Here is a 25,000-nt window from a genome sequence, read left to right on the forward strand (position 1 = left end):
GCAACCCTCTTGGTAGATGTGTTTGACAGCAAACAGTGTAATAAGAAACTCAGACTTCCTCATTCCTGTTTTCCTGTGGCTAAACTAACTAGTTTAGCTTTTCGATCTCGTGAAAATAAAGCTGTGTTGATGGACCTTAATGCTTATGGTCGTGTAGATCCAAATGGAACTTTCCTTTGTTATATTTATAAAGACTGCAGATTTCTTAGCTGCAATGTTATCTCTCTCTCTCTCTCTCTCTCTCTCTCTCTCTCTCTCTCTCTCTCTCTCTCTCTCTCTCTTTTTTTTTTTTCTTTTTTTTTTTTTGCAAGTTAACAAGAAGAGGAGCTTTTATCATTTGTTGGAGAATTGGTAATGTTATACCACTATATGAATGTGTTATGGTAGCTCAAGTCCAACTGATCACCGCCCAATTTCCATAATTCCCATATTATCTAAAGTTTTTGGACGTCTTTTGGCAAAACGTCTTAATAGGTATGCTGAAGGTAATCATCTGTTCCCTAGTTTGCAATTTGGTTATCATAAAGGCCTTGGAGCATGCGGTGCCCTTCTTACAATCTCCAATGCTGTACAGAAATCCCTTGATTGTGGTCAGGAAGTTCGTATGATTGGCCTTGATTTTAGTGTTGCCTTTGACTGTGTTAATCATCAGGCCCTTGTTTTCAACCACAAATAGTTGGGAGTAGGTGGGTCGTTTTCTAGCATCATTATTGAAATTTTAAGTAATAGATTGCAAAGAGTTATTGTTGTTGATGGGCACCATAGTGAGTATAGGAATGTCATATATGGTGTTCCTCAGGGTAGTGTGCTTGGCCCATTACTTTTCATACTATATACACATGACATGTGGTTTGGCATAGAAAGTAAGCTTGTTGCATATGCAGGTGATGCTACTCTCTTTGCATCAATTCCTGAATGTAAATCTGGGGTTGCTGAATCCTTTAATAGAGATCTAGCTAAAATTAATGCATGTTGCAAATTATGGTGTATGAGGTTGAATCCTAACAAAACTCAAAGTGTGGTTGAAAGTAGGTCAAGGACGGTGGCTCCCCAACATCCTGATCTCAGCATTGATAATGTTTCCTTAACCTTGGATGAGTCTTTTAAAATTTTAGGTGTAATTCTTGATAGCAAATTTACTTTTAAACACATTAGGTCTGTGTCATTTTCAATTGCACAAAAAATTGGCTTATTGAGAAAGTCTTTCAAGATTTTTGGTGATCAATCTATTCTGAAGTGTTTTAATTCTTTCATTTTACCTTGTTTCGAGTATTGTTCTCCTGTCTGGTCTTCAGCTGCTGATTCTCATCTTAATTTGTTGGACAGGAACTTACGGTTTATTAAATTTCGTATTCCTGATCTAGATATTAATCTTTGGCACCGTCGTTCAATTAGTTCATTATGCATGTTGCATAAGATTTTTTATAATTATGATCATCCTTTACATTCATATCTTCCCTGACAGTTCCATCCTGTTCGTAATACTACGTATGCAGTTAATTCTAATAGTCAGGCCTTCTCCATCATGAGGCTCAATACTATACAGTATTCTAGAAGTTTTATTCCTGCTGTGACCAAGTTGTGGAATGATCTTCCTAATCGGGTAGTTGAATCAATGGAACTACAAAAGTTCAAACTCGCAGCAAATGTTTTTATGTTGAACTGGCTTACATAAGTCCTTTAATAGTTTATATATCAAATATCTGTTTTAATGTTGTTAATATTTTTAAAAGATTTTATTTTAATTTTGATTACTTATATTGTTTATTCATTTTCTTATTTCCTTTCCTCACTGGGCTATGTTTCCTTGTTGGAGCCCTTTGGCTTATAGCATCTTGCTTTTCCAACTAGGGTTGTAGCATATCTAGTAATAATAATATCTCTCTATGCAAGAATACCCATAGTATATATGTGTATATACTAACATATATGTATATATTTGTGTGTATACAGTATATATATATACACAGTACGTATATATATATATATATATATATATATATATATATATATATATATATATAGTATATATATGTGAGTTATATGTACACCCACAGACACACGTAAACAGTATATATATATATATATATATATATATATATATATATACATGTATATGTATATATATACAGTATATACAGTGTATATATATATATATATATATATATATATATATATATAAAGTAGCTAGATAGCTGGATATATAAACATTGATTTTGAAACGTATAGCCAATTATATATTCATGAACTGTTACATTTTTATTTTATTTTTTGAAATTTAGAAATATGAATGTCATTCATAAAATGATGAAAGCTATCAAGAGTATGCATGTACTGGATATGTTACATATGTGCATATATATACATATATATACATGTACATATATAATATATATATATATATATATATATATATATATATATATATATATATATAAAGTAGCTAGATAGCTGCATATATAAACATTGGTTTTGAAACGTATAGCCAATTATATATTCATGAACTGTTACATTTTTATTTTATTTTTTGATATTTAGAAATATGAATGTCATTCATAAAATGATGAAAGCTATCAAGAGTATGCATGTACTGGATATGTTACATATGTGCATATATATACATATATATACATGTACATATATAATATATATATATATATATATATATATATATATATATACATATATATATATTTATATATATACCGGTATATATATGTATGTGTGTGTTTTGACATTATATAACGTAGAGTATGACCAGCTTTGTAGTACGGTAGTTGTTTGATAATTGGACTGGTAAATCTGCTCCTATTAATAGAAATTATGTGTAGTACAAAACATCAGACAAACATGGTCACCTGTGTTTGTGACAAAAGGCCTTTGGCTTTGTGGGAGGAACTCATATCCCATTAACAGCAGTAGAAGGGTCTTGAATGGCAGGTCAAATGTGCACGTTTTTGTGGAGTCTAGATCTTCAGACAGTTACCAAATTTTTTTTATATACTAATGAGATTTGACCCTAAATAACATATCCATGGTATCCGTGCTCTACAGAAACATATTGAATTGGGAATTTTGAGCTATGTTTACAGCTAGATAGTTTTCACTAGTGCCTTGCAACCTTACCATCCTTGTGAGTTAGTTACGAGGCTTAGGGATTCTTGTAAGTGTTCTTGTTGAGTCATCGGCAGCGATTGTCTGGTCCTCCCTGGTCCTAGTATGTGAGGAGTTGGGCCTTAGTCACTGATCATATATACACATGGTCATTTTTTAGGTCTTTTTATATTATTGTAGATACAATGACCTGTTAAAAACTTTAAACCATTACCGTCAACACCCACTACGTTCCATCTTGAATGATGCTTTACTTTCAAAATATTCTCACATGTCTCTTACATAGGAAATTCTTAACTTGTTATACGAATATTTCTTTAAAATCTAAACCAACATTATTTCCATTTCAGTTTTCTCTTAAGAGGCATATTTTTTCAATCCAAATCCTATCATGCACCTTTTTAAGTATAATTGTAACGTTATAGTCATATAATTCTTACATTCTACCCATCACTTAACCTTAAAATGGTGAAACAACTATTTTTCACCCTTTTCCGGAATAGGACGATTGTTGTTCTCACCCATTTCTTTGAAATCTTTTACTCCTGAAGAAATACTTAACAGGCCTTGAGATTTTGTAGTATGTGATGATTTAAGAATTTAGTTATGATTAACTTTAAACATTCACTAACAAATCTAAGATGAAAAGGTATACGAAAAAAAAACTTGTTAATTGTATCCTATCCAATAGGGTTTACAAGACTGATCTTTGTCTTTCTTAGTTGTTATGGTCTTATGCATATCCTATAAAGCATGTTATCATGTCCATATTTATGTACACAACAGAGTTCTTTATATTTAAAAAATGAATTGTCTCATAAAAACTCATTACGTTTGTGACAATCAAGATTGTAAGCGTCAATTTATTTTTGCATGTATGTGTATATTTTCAGATTGAATAGATTTATTTGATTAAAACTATCCAATTATCCGTATGATTATCTCTTTTAATGTATAAATGGATTTTCACAGATATATGTGCAAGAGGATAAGCAAGACAGAAAGTCAGAGAAGAAACTGTATTAACTTGAAGTATTGATACCTGTTTTCATATGGATCTAATATCTATGCATATGCAGATGACAATTATATACTTTGATAAATTATGTATGTCAATCATGTGTAGATTACTTGTTTCTTGTAATTTTAGTTGATGTAGGTTATAAACTCTGAGCTAGCTAGAGAATTGCGAAAAATCCAAAGATGCGTCTCCCAAATGGAGAAAATATAATAATATTTTCCAAGACGCATAAAGATAAAATACGGACATTCATTCTGGTATATATGAATAAAAGAATAAGAAAGAAACGTATTTGCAGTCTTTTTAGAAAACACGAAGTTTAGTTTTTGTGGCGATTCTTGGAAGATTTATACTAATACATCCGTAGCGAAATGTTTTTGTATTCATGAATTTGATGATCCATATCGTAGAGACAAGATCGTATTCGTAGGGTTATGGTTGTGAAAGCCTCTCTCTCTCTCTCTCTCTCTCTCTCTCTCTCTCTCTCTCTCTCTCTCTCTCTCTCTCTCTCAGTATAAACTAGCTATGTAAGATTTGATTACCTTAATATTTCGCTTTGGTAAATTAATTGTCATTTAGCCATTTATTTTTAAGGTTATTTATATATTTTATTACTTGATAAAGTGATGCCTGAATGTGGAAAATAAAGATGGACAAAATTTAAAATATAAACAGTCAGTAAAGAAGGATTTAATTATTTGTTAGACCCTCCAAGAAACCCAATTAATTTTGCCCAGTTGCCGTTTAAAAGTTGTTCATGAGCCGCAAAAGCAAGGGACAGATATGTATACTAGCGTACGCGACCTGTCAAGAATTATTGCTAAATATTTCGATAGATAAGCACACACGCGCGCGCACACAGATTCAACCCGTCCCACCCCCTCCCGTTTCCTAATTACATCCCCTCTCACCAGGGCATGACAACTCCCTCTCCCCCCATACTCGAGGGACGGTGAGAGACCGAATAGTTATACGTCTGGCAATGCTGTTGACCGTGAACAGTAAGATATATATATATATATATATATATATATATATATATATATATATATATATATATATATATATATATATATATAACGAGATACTTGCTGTTGATTATATAATGGAGATGATCAGCTCCCATTGGCACTAGGACGATGTAATCACGTTTTTATAAATGTTTTCAACTCATTACTATTCACTAAACTATTAAAAGACAAAGCACCGAGAATCATATATTATTAAGTAGCCTAATAAAGCTTATTAAGCCATTGCACCGAGAAAATTTAATTATTCACATTCATCTGTGTTTAGTCCTCTCTCCAGATCATCTTGGTAAAAAGACACTATTCTTAAATGATAAGATCAAATGAAAATTTGTAACGATGTTATTCGAGCAAATCGCATTAGATTATTTTCTGATTAATGTTTTCAGTTATGATACGGTGCAATGTTTAACCCTAATGAGTGGGATTGTTTTTTTTATCTCAAAGATTTGAGGATGCTGGTCTATTATGCAATTATTTGTGAAATATTTACATGGTAGAAACCGAGGCAACGAGGATACTTAGGCTCGATACTAAGGGATTAAAAAAACATTAGTTAGCTAGATGGGTTAAAGTCGATAGGCTTTTATTTTGTAGGAATGTTAACGATGGCTGAATTGACTTGAAACCAGTTTTACAGAAGAATTAACATTGTTTTCATGCATTGGTGTAAATAGGACGAAGACAGGCTATTGGGGATAAGTAGAGAAAAAAGCCAAACGGGTGAGATATAGATCAATTTTATCTTTTTATAAAAATTGTAGTTGAATTGTTATTATATCAAATCGAAAAACAAAATGTTTGAAAAAAATATAATTTTAATGTGGAAATAGGTTTTTATTAAAGGATGGCTTTCAGGCAATTGTCTGCTGATCGTAACATCAGTAAAGGAAGTAAAGAGACGAAACATTTTTTGCGGAAAATTATGAGTTGCTACGTTTTGATCGAATATTTAATCGAGTAGCGATGGGTGGTTACACGAGCATTAGAAGTAGAATATATGATAAAAGCAGAGACAGTGAGATGCACAGACCTGTGTTGTAGATGAGACTGAGATAGAGACGAAACCGATGCGTTTGTGTGAATGACTTAGAAATGATTGAAACATAGTCCTGTTAAAGAACGTAATGGAACAATGCATTTTCAATGCACACACACTCACACACTCTCATTGATTCATTACCTTTGGTATACCAATGGAATTATTCAGTAAATCCGCATTTTCAAGCGTAGACAGTGTTTTGCATATATATAGATACTACCTAGCATCTTAAAGTATGATTATCGTTGTGACTGTTGTTCTCTGTAGATGCTCCGATGAGGAATAACGACTTGATGTATATACGAACGAACTGCCATGCACTGTACTCATACACACTTATATTCTCAAATAATACTAGATAATTTGTGGAACGGTTAAGCTATGTTTTGACAACATTCAGATGGTTTTACAACACTCTTTATGTTCCTATTACTTTTCATATCTGGACTAAGTGTTGAAGCTATTAGCGACCTGGTCCATTTATTGAACGTTTAGCCGACAGGTAACTCATGACATATGGTTATCATCAGGGCAACTTGCCAAGGAAATCACAATGTTTCTATGATTGCAGCCAAACAAAAGAAAACTTGAGAAAAAAATGCGAATAAAATTAAAGAATGTACACACAAGTCTTTCCAATTACTTAATAGGTTTCCTTAGATCCCCAATATTCACTTTTACAAGATTTCCCGAACGTACGTTAATCCTTTCTATCCGTAATGTCTTTCAACTCTGCCTTTGTTGTGTCTTCCTCATTCAGTAAATCTTCGAAACTCTCTTCATCGACCCAGGACTGCATTCACTTCTGACTGCATCTCTCTACCTGCATCATTAATTGAGATCCAATGGTTAAGCATTTACTCTCTTTTTATTTTTTTTTTTCATCCATGTAGCATTATAAATTATTCTTCTTAGCTTCTCCCATCTGATTTTTTCCTACTTACATTCTTGTATATCATGCCTCTCTCTCATATACCCACACGTTTTTTTTTCTTTCGGTATGCAATTACACATCAAATATTTTCTCTTTTTTTTCACTACATCTTCGGCATCCGATCTGTTCCTTATCTGTTCCCTCTACCTCAGTGATCATAACCTGCATCATACTTATGTTCTCTTTTAGGTAATATTCTTCTTTATTTCCCATTAAAATACCTTGGCTTGATTAAATATCTTATTAAACCTATTTTTCTTTTCATTCCATTTATAGCCGCATATTCATCCCATCATATCCATCATAAGCTTATGTTCATCTGAAATTTTGCTTATCCCGAATGTTAATGAAGCAACTCCAGCCATCACCATAAAAGCCACCAACTTACTCATGGATTTATTTTGTATTTTCTACTAATACCTAGCTCAGCAGACTAAAGTCAGCAGTTTCTCTTTATTTAGCGCAATAAATTATATTCTTTGAAAACCAAACATTGCCAACTATCAGCTCATATACAGTATATACAATATACAAACACAATCATGTGTATATATATATATATATATATATATATATATATATATATATTATATAGATAAGTAGATATATACACATGGAATATGTGAAAAAGAAAATGAAGAAATAACGTTGGTTCTATCCGTCACGTGTTCCTGTCATTTATTTGCTTATAACTTCAGATAGTAACACAGGTGGAAATATAATTAATATGAGATTATGGGTGATATGGCACCTTACTTGCATCTAAAACATCAAGCAATTTTAGTGTACTGTATTTGAATGAGCGAAAGAAGAAATGGTTATTTCCCTTCTTTTCAATGCCAGAAGGATATCGGTAGAAATCTGGACCAAAGTAGTTGTGTTTCTCACACACACACACACACACACACACACACATATATATATATATATATATATATACATATATATATATTATATATGCATATATATGTATATATGTATGAATATATATCACAAGCACACGTGATTTCAATCAATGTAAATATCACCCACGAATGGCATTTAATACCGAATTCTATCTTGGGAAAAATACATCCACTTGGAATTCATTTTATGGTAACAGCTTCTGGCCGGGTGAAGATTCGAACCCCCACCTGTTCGGCTGGAAACCATGCCAGCAGTGACCATACCGACTGAGCTATCTTGCTCAGTTGCGCCTCGAATGAAATTATTTTGTCTTGATATTTTATAATAATTATTATTATTATTATTATTATTATTATTATTATTATTGTTATTATCATTATTATTATTAGGAGACCCCAGAAGGTCGTTACGATAAAAAGAAAATTTCAATAGACAGTACTGACAGGCTCACAGTAAGTCACCTTTTTCAGGAATTGAGACAACAGAGGTGATAGAGCTTTATAGTAAGTTACAATCACTCTACTTGAAGGATAACTTTTTTTTTATTCGAAGTGTCTCGACTTTATCCTTACTATATGGTTTGTTTCGGTCTTTATGTGGACACATTTGACTTGTGTTCTCTTGAAGAAATATTCGAGGTATCTTGTGCGACGGTTTGTTTTTCTGTGGGTCAGCTCAGGTTTTGTACAAATAACCACATTCGAGGGCAAAGGACGCACATATGAGACAGCTCTTAAGCTACAGAGAAAACAAAATGAAATTCTTTTTCTTGGGATTTCCTTATTGAATCTCCTTGCAAGGTCTTATCTTCAATTCTTTTCGTGAAAGTCCTTTTGTGCGAACTGACGAAGGAAAGTTCACCATCCGAACAAATGTCCAAAACAGAATATTTTAAAGAGGGTGAACGAGAAAACTACATCTTCCCAAGATTCAAGACTTTTTAAAAGTTTTCTCATTTTGTAAGTCATAATTTCTTGATGCGAGTAGGGCAGAAAATGCGCATCACGTCCAGATTTTACCAAAAAAACTTTTGTATTTTATTTAAAAGTATAAAGAAAAAATAATTTTATTTGAAAACAGCATGCGATATATCAATCAAGTAAGCAGCAGAGTAAATTTAATGTATTTTATTTTTTATTTGGGAATTTTATTGGATATTTTACTGATGAGAATAAAAGAAGGATTAGGCTAAGATTCAAATGGTCAAGCAGTATGATGCGACTTCCTAGAGTTGTATGAATATCTACACTGTAGAAATTAATTCAATATAAATTGAGTCAGGGCATGAATAGCTAATGAGATTTATATAAGCATTCTATAAAATTGTTACTCTCACTTTTGAAATATTTTCATTCAAGTAATTACGAAAACTTCACTGTTTTAGACACTTAAAAAAACAGTATATTTTTGGATGCATGAAATATGCTCGCACCTTATCATTAATGCAAACACCGTTTCCCTCCCTAGTATGTGTCCTGTGGATCTCTCTCTCTCTCTCTCTCTCTCTCTCTCTCTCTCTCTCTCTCTCTCTCTCTCTCTCTCTCTTTGAAATAACATTCGGTCGCTGTTGTCATCATGAGTCCGTTTGTTTGTTTTCAACGTTCTGTTTAAATGAAACTTCATAAACCCTTTTAGATCTATCCATCATTGTTATTTCAGTTTGCATGTTTGTATGCGATCATTAGCAAATTGTTACGGTATCTTTAGTTTTTGTTTCTAATATTGTGTTTAGGAGCGAAGAATTCCATCGACCACTAAGTACCGTATTCATTACAAATATGTCTGTAGGTTTAATGACTTTTAGTATTTTAGATAGACAGACAAAATCATGAATACATACAATATATACTTATGTATGCATATATGTATGTATATATATATATATATATATATATATATATATATATATATATATATATATATATATACATATATATATATATGTATATATATATGTATATGTATATATATATGTATATGTATATATATATATATATATATATATATATATATATATATATACACATATTTATATTGTACGTATATGCATGCGATTCATAAAGTAACTATTGCTTTTACTTTTCAAATTTGTATGAAATAAAGTTCGTCAATCAGTCGGAAAAGTTAAAGGTTTCCACCTGTCTAAGAATATCCTATAAGAGTTGTAGATTTAGTTCTAGTAAACACATTTATCATTTCCCATAACGTTAATAATTGAATGTTAGAATATATGCAACTAATGCTTCAGACAATTTTGTGAAATGCATGAAATTATTTGTATATCTCGTCTTCAAATGGTGGCCTAGATTCTGTCAGTGAGGTAAGAGTTGAATTATTTCCAAATGCTCCTTCATGTGCTTCCTTTGTAACAAAGGAGTGCTTCAAAAACCTTTAAATATAAGTCCCGTGCGAATAAAGTTAGCATAAATGAATCAAGACCTCTAACGCTATGATACGTATATTATTATCATTTGAATGTACTGTGTTCAGGTGTTGTTTGTCATAAAAAGATATTTCTTGTATGATAGTCCTCGTCTTAAAATATTTCATAAGATCTTCGTTATTGAGTGCATTTACTATGTGTATCTGTGTATATATATATATATATATATATATATATATATATATATATATATATATATACATATATATATATATATATTTATATATATATATATATATATATATATATATATATATATATATATATATATATGCATTTTGTTATGCATAGAAAAGTTGCGGGTGGTGGAGAAGGATTGCACGAGATTGGTAACAAGAATTTAGCTGACCTAGAGTATATTGATGATGCTGTCCTTATTAGCAGAGCACCTTAGGACTTGCAAAGCTTGCTTACCAGAATGCATGAAATATCCCATGAGGCTGGGCTCAAGATGAATAGAAGAAAGACAGAGATGATGTGAACGGAATATGCAATGGAAGATGAAATATCTTTGGAAGGAGAAAGGAATAATAAGGTTGAATCCTATAAATATTTAGGAACTATCATCTTTAATACAGAAGCTTGAGCTTAAGTAAAGATGGAAAAAAAGCGAATCAGACAATGGCTAGGTTAAGTAAAACTTGTAAATCAAATCACCTGAAATTACATATAAAAATCAGGCTATATATCAGTTTAGTGAGATCAGTGTAACTGTACGGACATGAGTCGTGGTATGACAACCTAACAGATTTTGTAGATTTGAGAACAAATCGCCAAGAAGAATATTGGGAGTTGAATTGCAGGACTGGATTTGAAATGAAACTACTGTAGAAGAGAGGTTATTCAAATGTCATACGTGGATGAGATCATGGTTAGGGGTACATGGAGAGGGTTTGAGTATGCTCATCACACTCCCCAAGTGACATTAGTTCAACAAACTTTTGACTGGCCATAAGGCACAAGGAAAGTAGGAAGACCCAGGCCTACATGGCCGAGGATTATGAAGCGGGAAGTACGAGATGATGAATGGAGAAGTATTGATTTAAAAGCTCAAGATAGAGACGACCTGAGAAATCTAACCAAGGCTCTTTGCGTCAATAGGCGTGGGAGGAGATTTTATGTATGTGTGTGTATATATATTTATATATATATATATATATATATATATATATATATATATATATATATATATATATATATATATATATATATATATATATATATATATATATATATCCCTTCACTCGCAGCGGCACTCTCAGGATTACAAGTACTCGATCTTCCCCGTCCGTCAGGTAGAGGCAGGTGGCATAGTTATACCCAGGGTTAAAAGGTATTCTTTTAACCCTGGTTATACCTTAGCGAGAGGGGGTACCCCGAGAGGAAAGGGGAAAGGGGTAGGAATGGTTAAATGTGTGTTCGCGCACGTTTGGGTACATATCTATACAAATATTTAAGCCGTCAATTTTGATAGGTCTCTTATTATAGTTCAGCATACAGTAAGTTCTCAAAAAAAAAAAAAAAATTTGAAATAGTTATTTTTTTCCAGAAGTATGTTAAAAAGTTCATAGCAGCACGAAGGTGGGTATTAAAACATTACTGAGGGAGGAGAGGGAAATCCAGATAAGCAGATTTGGTTTTAAGTAGCTGATGCAAAGTCCGAGCTTCGAGCAAATTAAGATGAGATAAAAGTAGTGCGGTGCTTCCAAATATACATTTTATATCCAGCTTATAATATAAGTGGTTTTATTCTCGGAACTCATTTCTTTTTCGTTTGTTTGCGGTTTGTAGTTCTAGAATTGTTTGTATTCTCTTGAAGTTGGGTGTTTGAATATTGGAATTGAGTTAACAATGCTGAAGGTATGTGGATGTTTGTCAATGTTAATATTGAATTTTCTACGATCCTTACCGACTTACTTGTCAAAATATGGTTATGTTAGGAAAGAGAAAAGAAGTTTACCATTAGCAGTAGTACAAGAAAAAGGAAATGAATTTTTAACCCATTTAGATGTGTTGCAATCTACACTCCTATTATTTTAATATCAAGGAATGACTTCAATTGTAAAGTACTTTACCTTCTTTTGAAGATTTATTTCTACAATTCTAGGGTTTCACTAGATGTAAATATCCTTATGTATTGCCCAGTACGCTACTCCAGAAAGTTTACCTTGATCATTATAGGAACCTATTGCCGTTTTAGGGCTTGAAAAAAATATTCATAAAAATGTTTATTGGAACTAACCTTATACGAACCCAAATTGTCAATAACGCATGAAAGCCTGATATCTCTGCCAGCTGCAATGGTAATGTTTGGGATGGGTTCGACGAATGAAGGCTCCTGCGAAGTGGTCCCGCCTGTGGGGAAAATGTAATTAGTAAAGAAATTATGAATATGTTTCAGGCAAATGACAGTGAAAATTATTAGCTATTGACAATATTAAAAAATTGAGGATATATATATATATATATATATATATATATATATATATATATATATATATATTGTATATATGCACATACATACGCACATATATACATATATATATATATACACATATATATATGCACATACATACGCACATATATATATATATATATATATATATATATATATATATATGTATGTATGTATGTGTGTGTGTGTATATACATTCATATATTACCCTACACCTCTATCCTTTCTAGAGCAGCTGACGCTAAAAAGCTACAGTTTTACTGATTCTCAGCAAGTCTTTAGAGGTGAGTGTGCCAGTCCCACTACGTTCGTTTTACTCTGTAATATCGTTTACCCTTGCGCTCTTGCTTTTTCTAATAGTTATTATTAATGCACTTTAATCGGTATGTATTTTACTTGCTTAATAGAACAGTAGTTTCGTGAGCATATTTCAACTGCCTTTTTAACTTTAGGTTATATCATAGTTTTCTTTAATGTTCTATTTCAGTCCTTCTTTCATTTATCCTCTTGTGAGATATTATACGCCAAAACAGAATTTATATGAATATGTTATATTTTACCAATCTTTTCGAAATGTCAATCATTTTGCTCAGACATTGCAATCACATGGAAAGATATTTCATTTTCGAATATGCGATCAGGCGGTTGGTTTTATTACTGTAATTTTAGGCTTACTTTACAATATATATTTTCTTGAATGATATTTTGACTTTGTCTAGAGCACAGCGATTGGGTAACTTTTTGTATGTTAAAATAATTGTGTTATATGAAGATAATTACTTTTTTTCCATAGATCTTACTAAACTATAGAGATAGCAGTTTCTCGAGCCGGTATCCGAAAAGAAAGACGGCGTTTTAATTGAAATGAACGTCTAGTTACTATAGTCCATTTCTTTAAGCGATGCATATTTGCACCGACTCGCGGCGGTGCCCTTTTAGCTCGGAAAAGTTTCCTGATCGCTGATTGGTTAGAATTATCTTGTCCAACCAATCAGCGATCCGGAAACTTTTCCGAGCTAAAAGGGCACCGCTGCGAGTCGGTGCACATCTGCCTCGATAAAAGAAATGGACTATAGTATATCACTGAAATCTGAACGGGAATAAATGTGATTTATAGCCGTAAAACAATGGATTTAGCCAATCACAGTATTTGCATACAGATATATCACCAACGTCAATCATTTCATTCCTTTTTGCGATTTTTCGTTAAAATCAAAACCAGATTTTCTGACGTTTTGGAACGGAGAATAGACCGTCAAAGCAGTACCTATTTGTAGTCAAGATACTTGCCATTGGCTTGTTGTTTGGTCACTGTCCACCAAAAGGAACACCTTGCCGTTGTATTTAGTATATATTATGATTTCTGAAGCTAGATCTCTAGTACGGTACAATCAATGAGGTTGTAGTAATCCACTCTATGATACAAAGAATCCCGAGTTTCACGGAAAGATACCTTTTGTTCAAAACTACATTTCTGGTATGATTTCCAGTAACACATGCAATTTTATTCATTTGAGTATTTATAGACAAAAAACAGTCCATCAGGACACCTTAGTCACAGACTTGGTAAGTTGTCTGGACTAGATTTCCGGTAATACTCCCACTTGTACTTTTATTACATTCGATAGCTGACCACTCTATTTCTCGAATTGTAACATCAGTATTGTTAGTAGAGCGATTAAATTGGATTTCGTAAGTAAATAGCCTGAGCTTCACTTTATGTGACGAACTACAGTTGGGTAAGAAAGCATGTTGGCAACATGGCACTGACTTCCTAGCCGGAGAAATAGTTTTTCACTTAGGCTTCGGCTACACCGGACGTGATAAGCGTGGAGGTTACAGGGAAGAGGTTCCCGTGGAAAATTGAAACGTAAGGCATCTTATGCGGGTGACCACATTGGTGGAGTGAGAAGCCTCCAACTGCTGCAGTTGCCGCCAAGCTATGTAACATGTCCCAAAAAACCACGGCGGTTTCACGCATCTTTACACAAGACTTCACCATTTTTCATCAGTTCCTGAAGGGGTATGCGTTCAGTTGATCGTTTCCAGCGATGGCTAATCAATATTTTATGGCGAGCAGTTTCAGAGAGCAAAAAAAGGGTTAAAAATGGAAGATATGGCAATCAACTGCGAATGGATGGTAATAAAATAGTGGGTAGGCTTATGCCATTTTCGTGCTTTGCAACCTATTTAATCACCATTTAATTCCTTTATATATACATATGTTTATATATATATATATATATATATATATATATATATATATATATATATATACATGTATATATATAAAACCACAAAAAATCTAAAAGATGGAGTAGAAAAATTTCAAATTTAAAAATAAGAAAAGTCATATGTACCTTTAAACAATATATCTTATGCAAATGCTAATTAAGTCTGGGACAATGATTTCTTGTGAACTTTATCGTATTTGAAGCAGTTGTAATTTCTGGTAATAAAGTGAGATTGTCTATTGTTCGAACGACTTTGTTTTGTGAGCCTTAATTCAATTAGATTGTTGCCAACAAAGAATCAAAAGACTTATGTCATATGCAGATGTTCATAAAATTTGTCGTCATACAAACGAGTTTGGCAATAAAAATTATAAAATTAAGTTATTTTCCCTTCCCTGTTACTTAAAATCGTGAATCTAAACTCTATTGTACAATCTATCATTCAGTTAAATACAAAGATTTTCAATTATAAGTAATTTACTACCCAAACACCATGGTGTCATGTTTGCGAGGAAGGTTATCTTTGACTGCTGAGAGTGAGGAGGCATGAGAGGTGTCGCGGTTCCGGTGTGGCCAAGCAATGTTTTGTCGCTGGCCTGCCACCCAAGCCATGCCTCTACCTCGATGCTCATCGCGTTCGGTGTGGCCGAAGCATAAGAGCGGTTGGTTTAGTTGAATGATAGCACGTAGACACACCTTAATCCTACTTAAAGCTGAAGTTTAATTTTTTCATTCATTTGTCTGTTGAACGTTAATTTATATCACGTAAAATTTGGTGTAATGATTTTTATATGCATACATGATGACATATATATATATATATATATATATATATGTATGTACACACACATTATATATATATATATATATATGTATATATATATGTATATATATATATATATATAGATATATATATATATATATATATATATATATATATGTATAGTGCATATGTGTGTATTCATATACTGTGCATGTATAATTATTAAATCACGACCCTGACAGCAAAGCGGTCTTGACCACCTGACCAGCAAAATGAATGGTCTCTGTAATGGTGTCTGTCTGCACGCGTGTTTGTTTGTGCATGTAAATATATTTCCAATTTTTCTCACTGTTTTTTTTCCTAACATTTAAAATATAATATCTGGTATTTGTTTACAAGACCACGCCAAATTATGGAAAGCTATTGTTTTCCTTTATTACTTTTTCATTATTTAAAACAATATGCCTTATGGGAAACAAGTTAAAATTAAAAAAAAAATAGAATTATAAAAAAAAAACTAGCCTGGTTTTCCTCACTAAACGACCTGGAACTGACATCGTCAACATAGTCAACCAAACAGAAGTTCGTGATGCTAACGTACATTTCATATATATTAAAAATATATACTAAATTAAAAATGGAGTAATTATTTAAGCGTCCATAAAATATACAATTCACAAATAGTGACACTTTTGAGTAATTACTCCATTTTTGATTTAGTATATATTTTGAATATATATCAAATGTATGCTGGCTTCAAGAACTTCTGTTTGGTTGACTATGTTGACGATATCAGTTCTAGGTCGTTTAGGGAGGAAACCAGGTTAGTTTTTTTTTATATTTCTATAGGTTCTTTTTTTTTATTTCAACTTGTTTCCCATGTGGCGAATTGTCTTAAATTATGAAAAAGTAATTGAAGAAAACACTAGCTTTGCATAATTTGGCAGTATATGGAGAGCGGGATTTTGCAAACATACCTAATATTTAATTCATTAATCATATACAGAAGTAATTGTACATTAAGGTAACGTGAATTAGTAATCACTTGCAATACTATTTTGCTATAGTGATAGAATAAATGAAAATGAGTAATCATCGTCTCAATAACCTATGGCTGTCGCCGGAAAATTTGAAGGGCTACGAAAATACGAGGATCACTGTAGAAAACTCATTGACGCGACTAAGGCAATTGCCTTCAATGAATATATAAATATATGTATATGAATATATATGATTGTGTGTTTGTATATTATATATGTGCATATGTATATATTCATATATATATATATATATATATAAATATATATATATATATATATTTATATATATATATATATATATATATATATATATATATATATATATATATAAATATATATATATACATATATACACGCCTATATATGGAGAGAGAGAGAGAGAGAGAGAGAGAGAGAGAGAGAGAGAGAGAGAGAGAGAGAGAGAGAGAGAGATTATCATTCCAGTTAGCTCAAAATATTTTCATAACTCCTGTTTGTTTGAATATAAATAATATACTGCACTGGTTTTTAGCTAATGTGTATGCGTGTGCTTGATATAATTAGTTCACCTCATATGAATTTTAACTAAGCTTCTATCCTCCCTCCCAAAGGTTTCATGGATGAGGTTTAGCTCTTTAAAACTAGAGCCACAGGAAGAGACCCTGTTATATTTTATTCAATAGAGAGAAATCAGTGTTGCGAGACACCGACGTAATGACAATTATTCATTTCATGTCCCAATTAAAACAGAACATGTAGGTTATGCTTTCAGTAATGGAGATGAATAATTTGATAACCAGTCAGTTCAACAATCTCGTCTCGAGGGAGGTGGGATAATAGAGTACCAATACAAACTAATTAGAAAGAGGAAACCCTTTGGTCTGACACATCTCAATTGTAGTGTCATGGTCCCACAGGGAATAGGCCGACATACACTAAAAATGACAGTTTGCTATCAGCTTCTGTTGCTAAGTGTGCCGGCAATCAGTTAGGTTGTAATTGAGATAGACTCGTGAATGCAACTGAACTTTGTTTTGTTGGAGCCCGTTCCAGTCAAGAACGGCAATAAAATTCAAACATAATGGTGTAGGAAAATACAGTGAGAGGGGAGGGCACTAAGGACAGTATACAAAGAATAAGAAATACCTCTACAATGTACGAGCGTGTTTGATACACGAGTGGTACATGGCTCCCCCCTAAAAAGGACATACATGTGAAATAGGGCGACCTGCTCTTGAGAGGCGTACTGTAGGCGGGTCATCTGGCATAAGATATGAAGGTTTTAGGCGATCAATGGAGACCCAGTCTTCTTTGCTACGCATGTTGAGGAGGAATGGTTTCAGCGTACGACAGATCATGAGGAAAGGGCCCGTGTAAGGGAGTGTTAACAGTGGCTTGCTAATATCGTTGCGCAGGAAAACATGCATCGATGAGTGCAGATCTGTCGGTATGTGTTGCTTAGCTGGTGACTTGTAAGTCTGGTGGCGTGGTGTGTAGTAAACTTAGGCGCTGGAAATTGTCGGAGGAGGTTGCAGACGGAAAGAATTCTGCAGGGACGACTAACGGGTCGCCATACATCAGTTCAGCTGCGAAAACATCCAGGGCGTCTCTAAGAGTGGTCCTTAGTCCCAGGAGGACCCAGGGAAGCTGGGTAAACGAGCTGGAATCCTTCTAGCAGAACATCAAAGCTGCTTTGCTGGTACGGTGAAAATGTTCAACCAGACTGTTGGCAGCATGGTTGCATGCGGTTGTCTGATGAAGGGTGATACACAGGAGATTCGCTAATGATGTCCACAATTAAGAGGTGAAAGTGGTACCCTGTTGGAAGTAATATGGTCAGGGATACCAAATCTAGCTATCCATTCTGAGAGTAAGGCAGATGTACATGAGGCGGACGTTGCATTTTCCATAGGAATGGCTTCAGGCTAGAGTGGAGCGGTCGATGATGGTAGACAGGTAACGATGTCCTTATGATATGGGTAGGGGACTTCCAACATTGATGTGAATGTGGGCAAAGCGGTGCTGAGATTGATGAAAGGTGCCCATTCCGGAATCAGTGTGTTGATGTACTTTTGAGATTTGGCATGAAGTACAGGCTCGGACCCAATCCTTAGTATCTTTAATAATGCCATGCCAAATAAACTTTGCTTCAGTATCTTTGCAGTAAAATAGTGCAAGGGATGTGAAAGGCCATGAATGAAATCAAACAACTGTTGATGCATGGGAGAAGGTATCCACGATCTAGGTCTTCACAGAGGAGGCTTGTGTTCGAGTTGTTGAGAGGGACGTCTTCCCAACAGAGGGATGTGCAGGATGTCCTACATGCTTTGTACTCTGGATCTTTTCGTTGGGGTTCTGCCAAAGCGTTGTAATCCAATCCTAGGTGAATGACGGCCAATATGTTTCTTGACAGGTCATTGGCAATGGGACGTGCTGAAGGTTACAATTGTATTCAGCCACGGCGGAGAGATGTTGGCGTTGATGGGCAGACCAGGTGTCGGACTGTCATGTGAATGTGTGCGCCAGATGCATGTGATCCGTACAAATAACGAAGGGCGTACCTTCCAAGAAGTGGCGAAAGCGACAGATAGCTAAATGCATCGCCAGCAATTCACGGTCGAAGGTAGAGTAACTGGATTCTGCCTAGGCAGTTTTCTACTGAAGAAAGCAATGAGTGGGGTAAGCTGTTGACCACTTGCTCGAGGACTGCCTCAATAGCGACCTTGCTGCTATTGGTGGAGAGAAGGAGAAGTGTACAAGGCACAGGAAAAGGGAGAGCAGCAGCAGTTGATAATGCATTATTTACGTTGCAGAAGGCCACTTCTTGAAGGGGACCCCACTTCAGGTCTTTTGCTCCCTCTTGAGGGAGGCGTAGAGCTGGAAGGAAACTGTGATAATAGTTGATCATGCCCAAGAATTCTTGGAGACCTTTGACGGTCGAGGGCGTGGGGAAGGCCTTAAAGGCTGCTACTTTCTCTGGCAGGGGGTGGGCTCCTTCAGGAGTGACCCTGTGCACTAAGAACAATACTTCTGTGAAGTCAAAGGTACACTTGTACCGGACTACAACGGCATTCTATTCTAGGGGGTCAAGCACGATGCGTAGATGACGGAATTGTTCCTCATAGTAGGACGAGAATAGAAGTATGTAGCCCACGTAGCATACACAGAATGGCAGGTCCCCTAAGATACCGTCCATGAGACATTGATAAGTGGCCCAGCATTACGAATGCCAAAACATGAGTAATTGAAGGTGTATGTACCAAAAGAGGTGTAGATGGCGGTCTTGGGGGATGTCTTCTAGGTTCATGGGCACCTGATAATACCCCTTCATGAGATCGATTTTGGAAAAAACCTTCACTTTTTGCAAGTAGGAGATCACGTCGGCAATGTTTGGGATGGGGTAGTGATCCAGTTATGTATGCATGCATGTATGTTCAGGCACCTGTAATCCCCACATGGACGTAGAGAGCCATCTTTCTTCAGGAATAAGATAGAATATTGTGCCTGAGTGTACCTTCAAGCAAGAGAACTCTACCCCTAGACAGTGAAAAACCATAGATATAAATTAAGACCATTCTTGATTTATCAGATCGTTAGATATGGCAAAGAAATGTACATTCCTTTCTATCCTATCAAGGAATATCTTCATAAAGTATTACACGACTACATTCATTTGTAGTGCCTTTCGCTCTAGGAAACAGCGCTAATATTATTATTATTATTATTATTATTATTATTAGCTAAGCTACAACCCATTTAGAAATGCAGGGTGCTATAAGCCCAAGGGCTCCAACAAGGAAAACAAGCCCAGTGAGGGAAGGAAATTAATAAACTACCAGAGATGTAATGAACAATTAAGATAAAATATTTAAAGAAGAGTAACAACTTTGAGATTGATGTTTCATGTATAAATTATAAAACGTTCCAAAAATAAAGAGGAACAGAAATAAGATGGAATAGTGTGCCCGAGTGTACCCTCAAGCAAGAGAACTCTACCCCGAGACAGTCGAAGACTATTGTACAGAGGCTATGGCACTACCCAAGACTCCTAGAAGAGGTGCTTACCATAGCTAAAGAGTCTCTTCTACTCTTACCAAGAGAAGAGTGGACACTGAACAATTATAGTACAGTAACCCCTTGGGTGAAGAATAATTGTTTGGTAATCTGAGTGTTGTCAGGTGTATGAGGACAGAGGAGAATCTGTAAAGAATAGGCCAGACTATTCGGTGTGTGTGTGTATGTGTGTGTGTGTGTGTGTGTGTGTGTAGACAAAGGGAAAATGAACTGTAACTAGAGAGAAGGATCCAATGTAGTACTGTCTAGCCAGTCAAAGGACCCCATAACTCTAGCAACAGAAAACCATTCGCACATTTCTTTGCAGCAGCCCCGAATTTGGAGTGGTAGAAGCATAACTACAGTCGATGGGCGTCGGTAAGTGGTTGGAGAGGTCGGTGTTTGGGGCGTAAGCGAGCGTTGATATATGTGGCTAGTGGGTGGCTTTGACGCTGCTCCGGCACGTCACAGGGTGGGCGTCCGTGTCCTACCTCATTCACTTTAACTTCGGTTGATTTTGAGTAGTTGTCCACTTCGGCAGTAGTGGAGGTGTTGATGGTCTGGAAGGTGGTGAGGTGGCTGTCCATACAGGCATTGACTTTAGTCATCAGATCCTTCATGGGCAAAATATTGACATCAGAGATGGCAGCACTTCACGAGGAGAGCCGTCAGAGGCAGGTTGCAGGGGAGCAATACTGGTCATTTTCCCGAGGGTGAGCAAGCCTTTTGGTCCCCTAACGCTTGTTGAGAGAGCTGAAAATGCTTCGCTATGCGGGCGGCCGGTAATAGCGAGCACTGCTCCAGAAGGTATGATTTGAGGTCTTCCTACGTAAAAGGGGTGTCCCCTTGTTAGCACAACCAATCTGAGATTTCCGGGTAAGCGTGCCCGGGGATGGAGAGAACATGATCAGCTTTGGTGTTTGTCCGAGTCATGCCCTTTATGCGAAACTGGACTTCAGTATAGAACCAAGCGAACGCTTCTCCCCTGGCGAAGGACGGTAGTTTCAGGGGCGTTGCATTGATAGCAGAGTCAGTGTCTGAGGGCGGCATCATCCAAGAATAAGTAGGTTGTAACCGAGAGACTTTCGTCACTCGTGAATGTAACAACTTTATTTGGTCGGAGCTTGAGTATTTGTACAACCCGTTCTAGTCAACAACGGCACAAAAATTCAAACACAATGGTGCACTAAAATACATAAATAGACGGGTTATCAGTAAGAGGGGGGAGCGATAACGATAATATAAAAAAAAAGAAATACCGTTAAAATGTACGAGCGTTTGTGATACACGAGCGGTACTAAAGAATTAATGGTAGCCTCTCCAGTGTAACAAGTCGCATTGATTTATTACAACTTGCATATTATTACAACTTGCATATATGTGTACAGTATATATATATATATATATATATATATATATATATATATATATATTATATATATATATATATACACACATATATACAGTATATATATGTATATATATGTATATATATATACATATATATATATATATATATATATATAGTGTGTGTGTGTGTGTGTGTGTATTTTGTAAATATGTATGTAGGTATTTATATATATATATATATATATATATATATATATATATATATATATATATATATATATATATATATATATATTATATATATATATATATATATATATATAAATGGAGAAGGAAAGAGTGTTTGTTTTACTTCAACCCCTTAACCTGGTGATAAGAATGAACACCGTGTTCAGAAAACTTCCCCAGTATTGGCGTGTAATATATCTTCAGCTTGTTCCAGTTTCTTTAACTCTATTGATTGTTTTTTTTTTTTTTTACAGTTTCATTATCATTTATGACGAATGATATTCCACTCTACGCTGGCAGTTGGTTTTGCAGTTTGCTGAACAAAAGCCAATGAAAGCTTTGCCTCTTATGCGAAATAAATAACTTTACAATCCAGTTGAGAGAGAGAGAGAGAGAGAGAGAGAGAGAGAGAGAGAGAGAGAGAGCAACTATCAAAAAGGGCATTTTGTTTTCGAGGAAAAGGTAAAAAAAGAAAAATGCTTATCAAAGGTTCATGTTTTTTGGGAGTGCTATTTTTTCAACTTGCTTTAAATAAAAAAGCTAATTGATTTGAACTGTGTGTACTTCACGGATGAATTGCAATGCGTTGATATTGATTGATTTTTTTGTATTCCAAGAGTTGTGCTTGTTATATTTTGTATTTTTCTCTTGCATTTTAATCATGCAAATTACTGAAATAAATTCTGTGCTAAAAATCTAGAGCATAACTAGCTACATTATTGTTTTGGGGGCCGATTGAGCAACCTCTTCTGTGTTCCTGCAAACTAATTTGCAACACTCTACCATTTCTCCATCGTTACTTGCTTTAGTTCTTTTGCATATAATTTTTTTTAATAACACCAAAATAGTCTATAAAGACTTGGATATTGGTCGTAGGAGGGTAGTTAAAGGCATCGTGGTTCAGACAATAGACAATTTTGATGACAATAAATCCTTTAATCAGGAAAATGACATTATTAGGAATATGATTTTTAGATGTTTCTTAAAACTTTTTACTTATTAATACCTCAGTCGATCCTTTGCTTCATCATGCACAATCTCATAGCAATGTTGCAATTTATCATAGCCATGATGCCGGCAGCATTGGAGAGCCCCATTTGCAGGACATCAGCATTAACCATCTGTATTAGCCTGCGAAACATTCAGTTACCAGAATACTAGCTATTTTAGCGTGAAGACCGTTCTCTTGTTGGTAAGTGATTTTTACTGGCTTTTCCTTAAATTCTACTGTTTTGGCTTCGACTCCTACTTTAGCTGTTTAGTAACCTTTATCTTGTAATTTCTGTATGTTATTAGTTTATCTTCAAACATTAAAAAAAAAGAATTATTCTTTAGCGAAAGAGGTATTGAAAGAAGTGGGAAAGCTCCTGTGTTTTAAACATACAACGATATATAATTGTAGATTTTTAATACCAAAAGTTCATAGACACGCCATGGTTTTTTCTTCAAGTTGTTATTATTATTATTATTATTATTATTATTATTATTATTATTATTATTATTATTATTATTATTACTAGCTAAGATACACCGCTAGCAGGAACAGTAGATTGCTACAGCACCAAGGGTTCTAACAGGGGAAGCAGTACAGTGAGGAAAGCAAATGAGGAATTACCATATGTATATATATATATATATATATATATATATATATACATATATATATATATATATATATATATATATATATATATATATATATATGTGTGTGTACAGTATGTCTGTTTGGTGTAAATTTTACACTTTTTCAGTCAACTAAGCCTACCATGAAGCATGCGTATGTATAGGGATTGTTGTTAGTTAAAGGGAGTTCATGTCCACCAGTTGAGGACCATATAATTAAGAAGTATTGAAAATCTAGGTATGTTCTTTATAATCATAAGAATGCCTCCTCACACAATGCAGATTTGAGCTAAGCTTCTTCAAACCGTGAGCCCTGATACCTTCTCGAGAACACTAGGGATACAGCTTGCAAAATTAGTCTGCAATCGGCATATAGTGTAGATTCCGGTTTGATGAGACAGTGGACCCACGGGCCAGGGTGGGGCTCCACTATGGTTCCTAAGTTTAAGATAGTAATATGTATGTAGGATCCTCATAAAATAGCCTGCTATAAAGGATTCTGTAGCAAGGAGCTTTAGGTTAGTATTGTGTAAATGGTTCTGTGGTTACGCTCAGAGGTATGCGGTATGTTTTGCCAATATGTGATATCTGAGACAATTTTCGATCCCAGAATATCGGCCGCATGTCAGCCCAGCTCTATATGGGTACCAGCATCTGTTGAGGCCCTGAGGAAGTGTGCGAGGATAACAGCGACATCTAAATATTTGCTGAAAAAAATCAGGAAGGATAGATTTATGGGGTGCCATCCCTTTAAAGCGAAAAGGAAATAGGTGAATATACATGTATA

General features: G+C 34.5%; 1 protein-coding gene across 1 annotated transcript in view; it reads right to left on the bottom strand.

Moving 5' to 3' along the window:
- Nucleotides 1–25,000, bottom strand: part of LOC137622425 (lachesin-like) — a 566,772-nt gene that overhangs the window by 265,634 nt on the left and 276,138 nt on the right. The window contains exon 2 of the mRNA XM_068353038.1: nt 12,731–12,843. Coding sequence (XP_068209139.1) covers nt 12,731–12,843 — 113 coding nt within the window. The remainder of the gene's footprint in view (nt 1–12,730; nt 12,844–25,000) is intronic.

Source organism: Palaemon carinicauda, chromosome 2 (genome assembly GCF_036898095.1).
Source record: "Palaemon carinicauda isolate YSFRI2023 chromosome 2, ASM3689809v2, whole genome shotgun sequence".
In the NCBI taxonomy this organism is placed as follows: domain Eukaryota; kingdom Metazoa; phylum Arthropoda; class Malacostraca; order Decapoda; family Palaemonidae; genus Palaemon; species Palaemon carinicauda.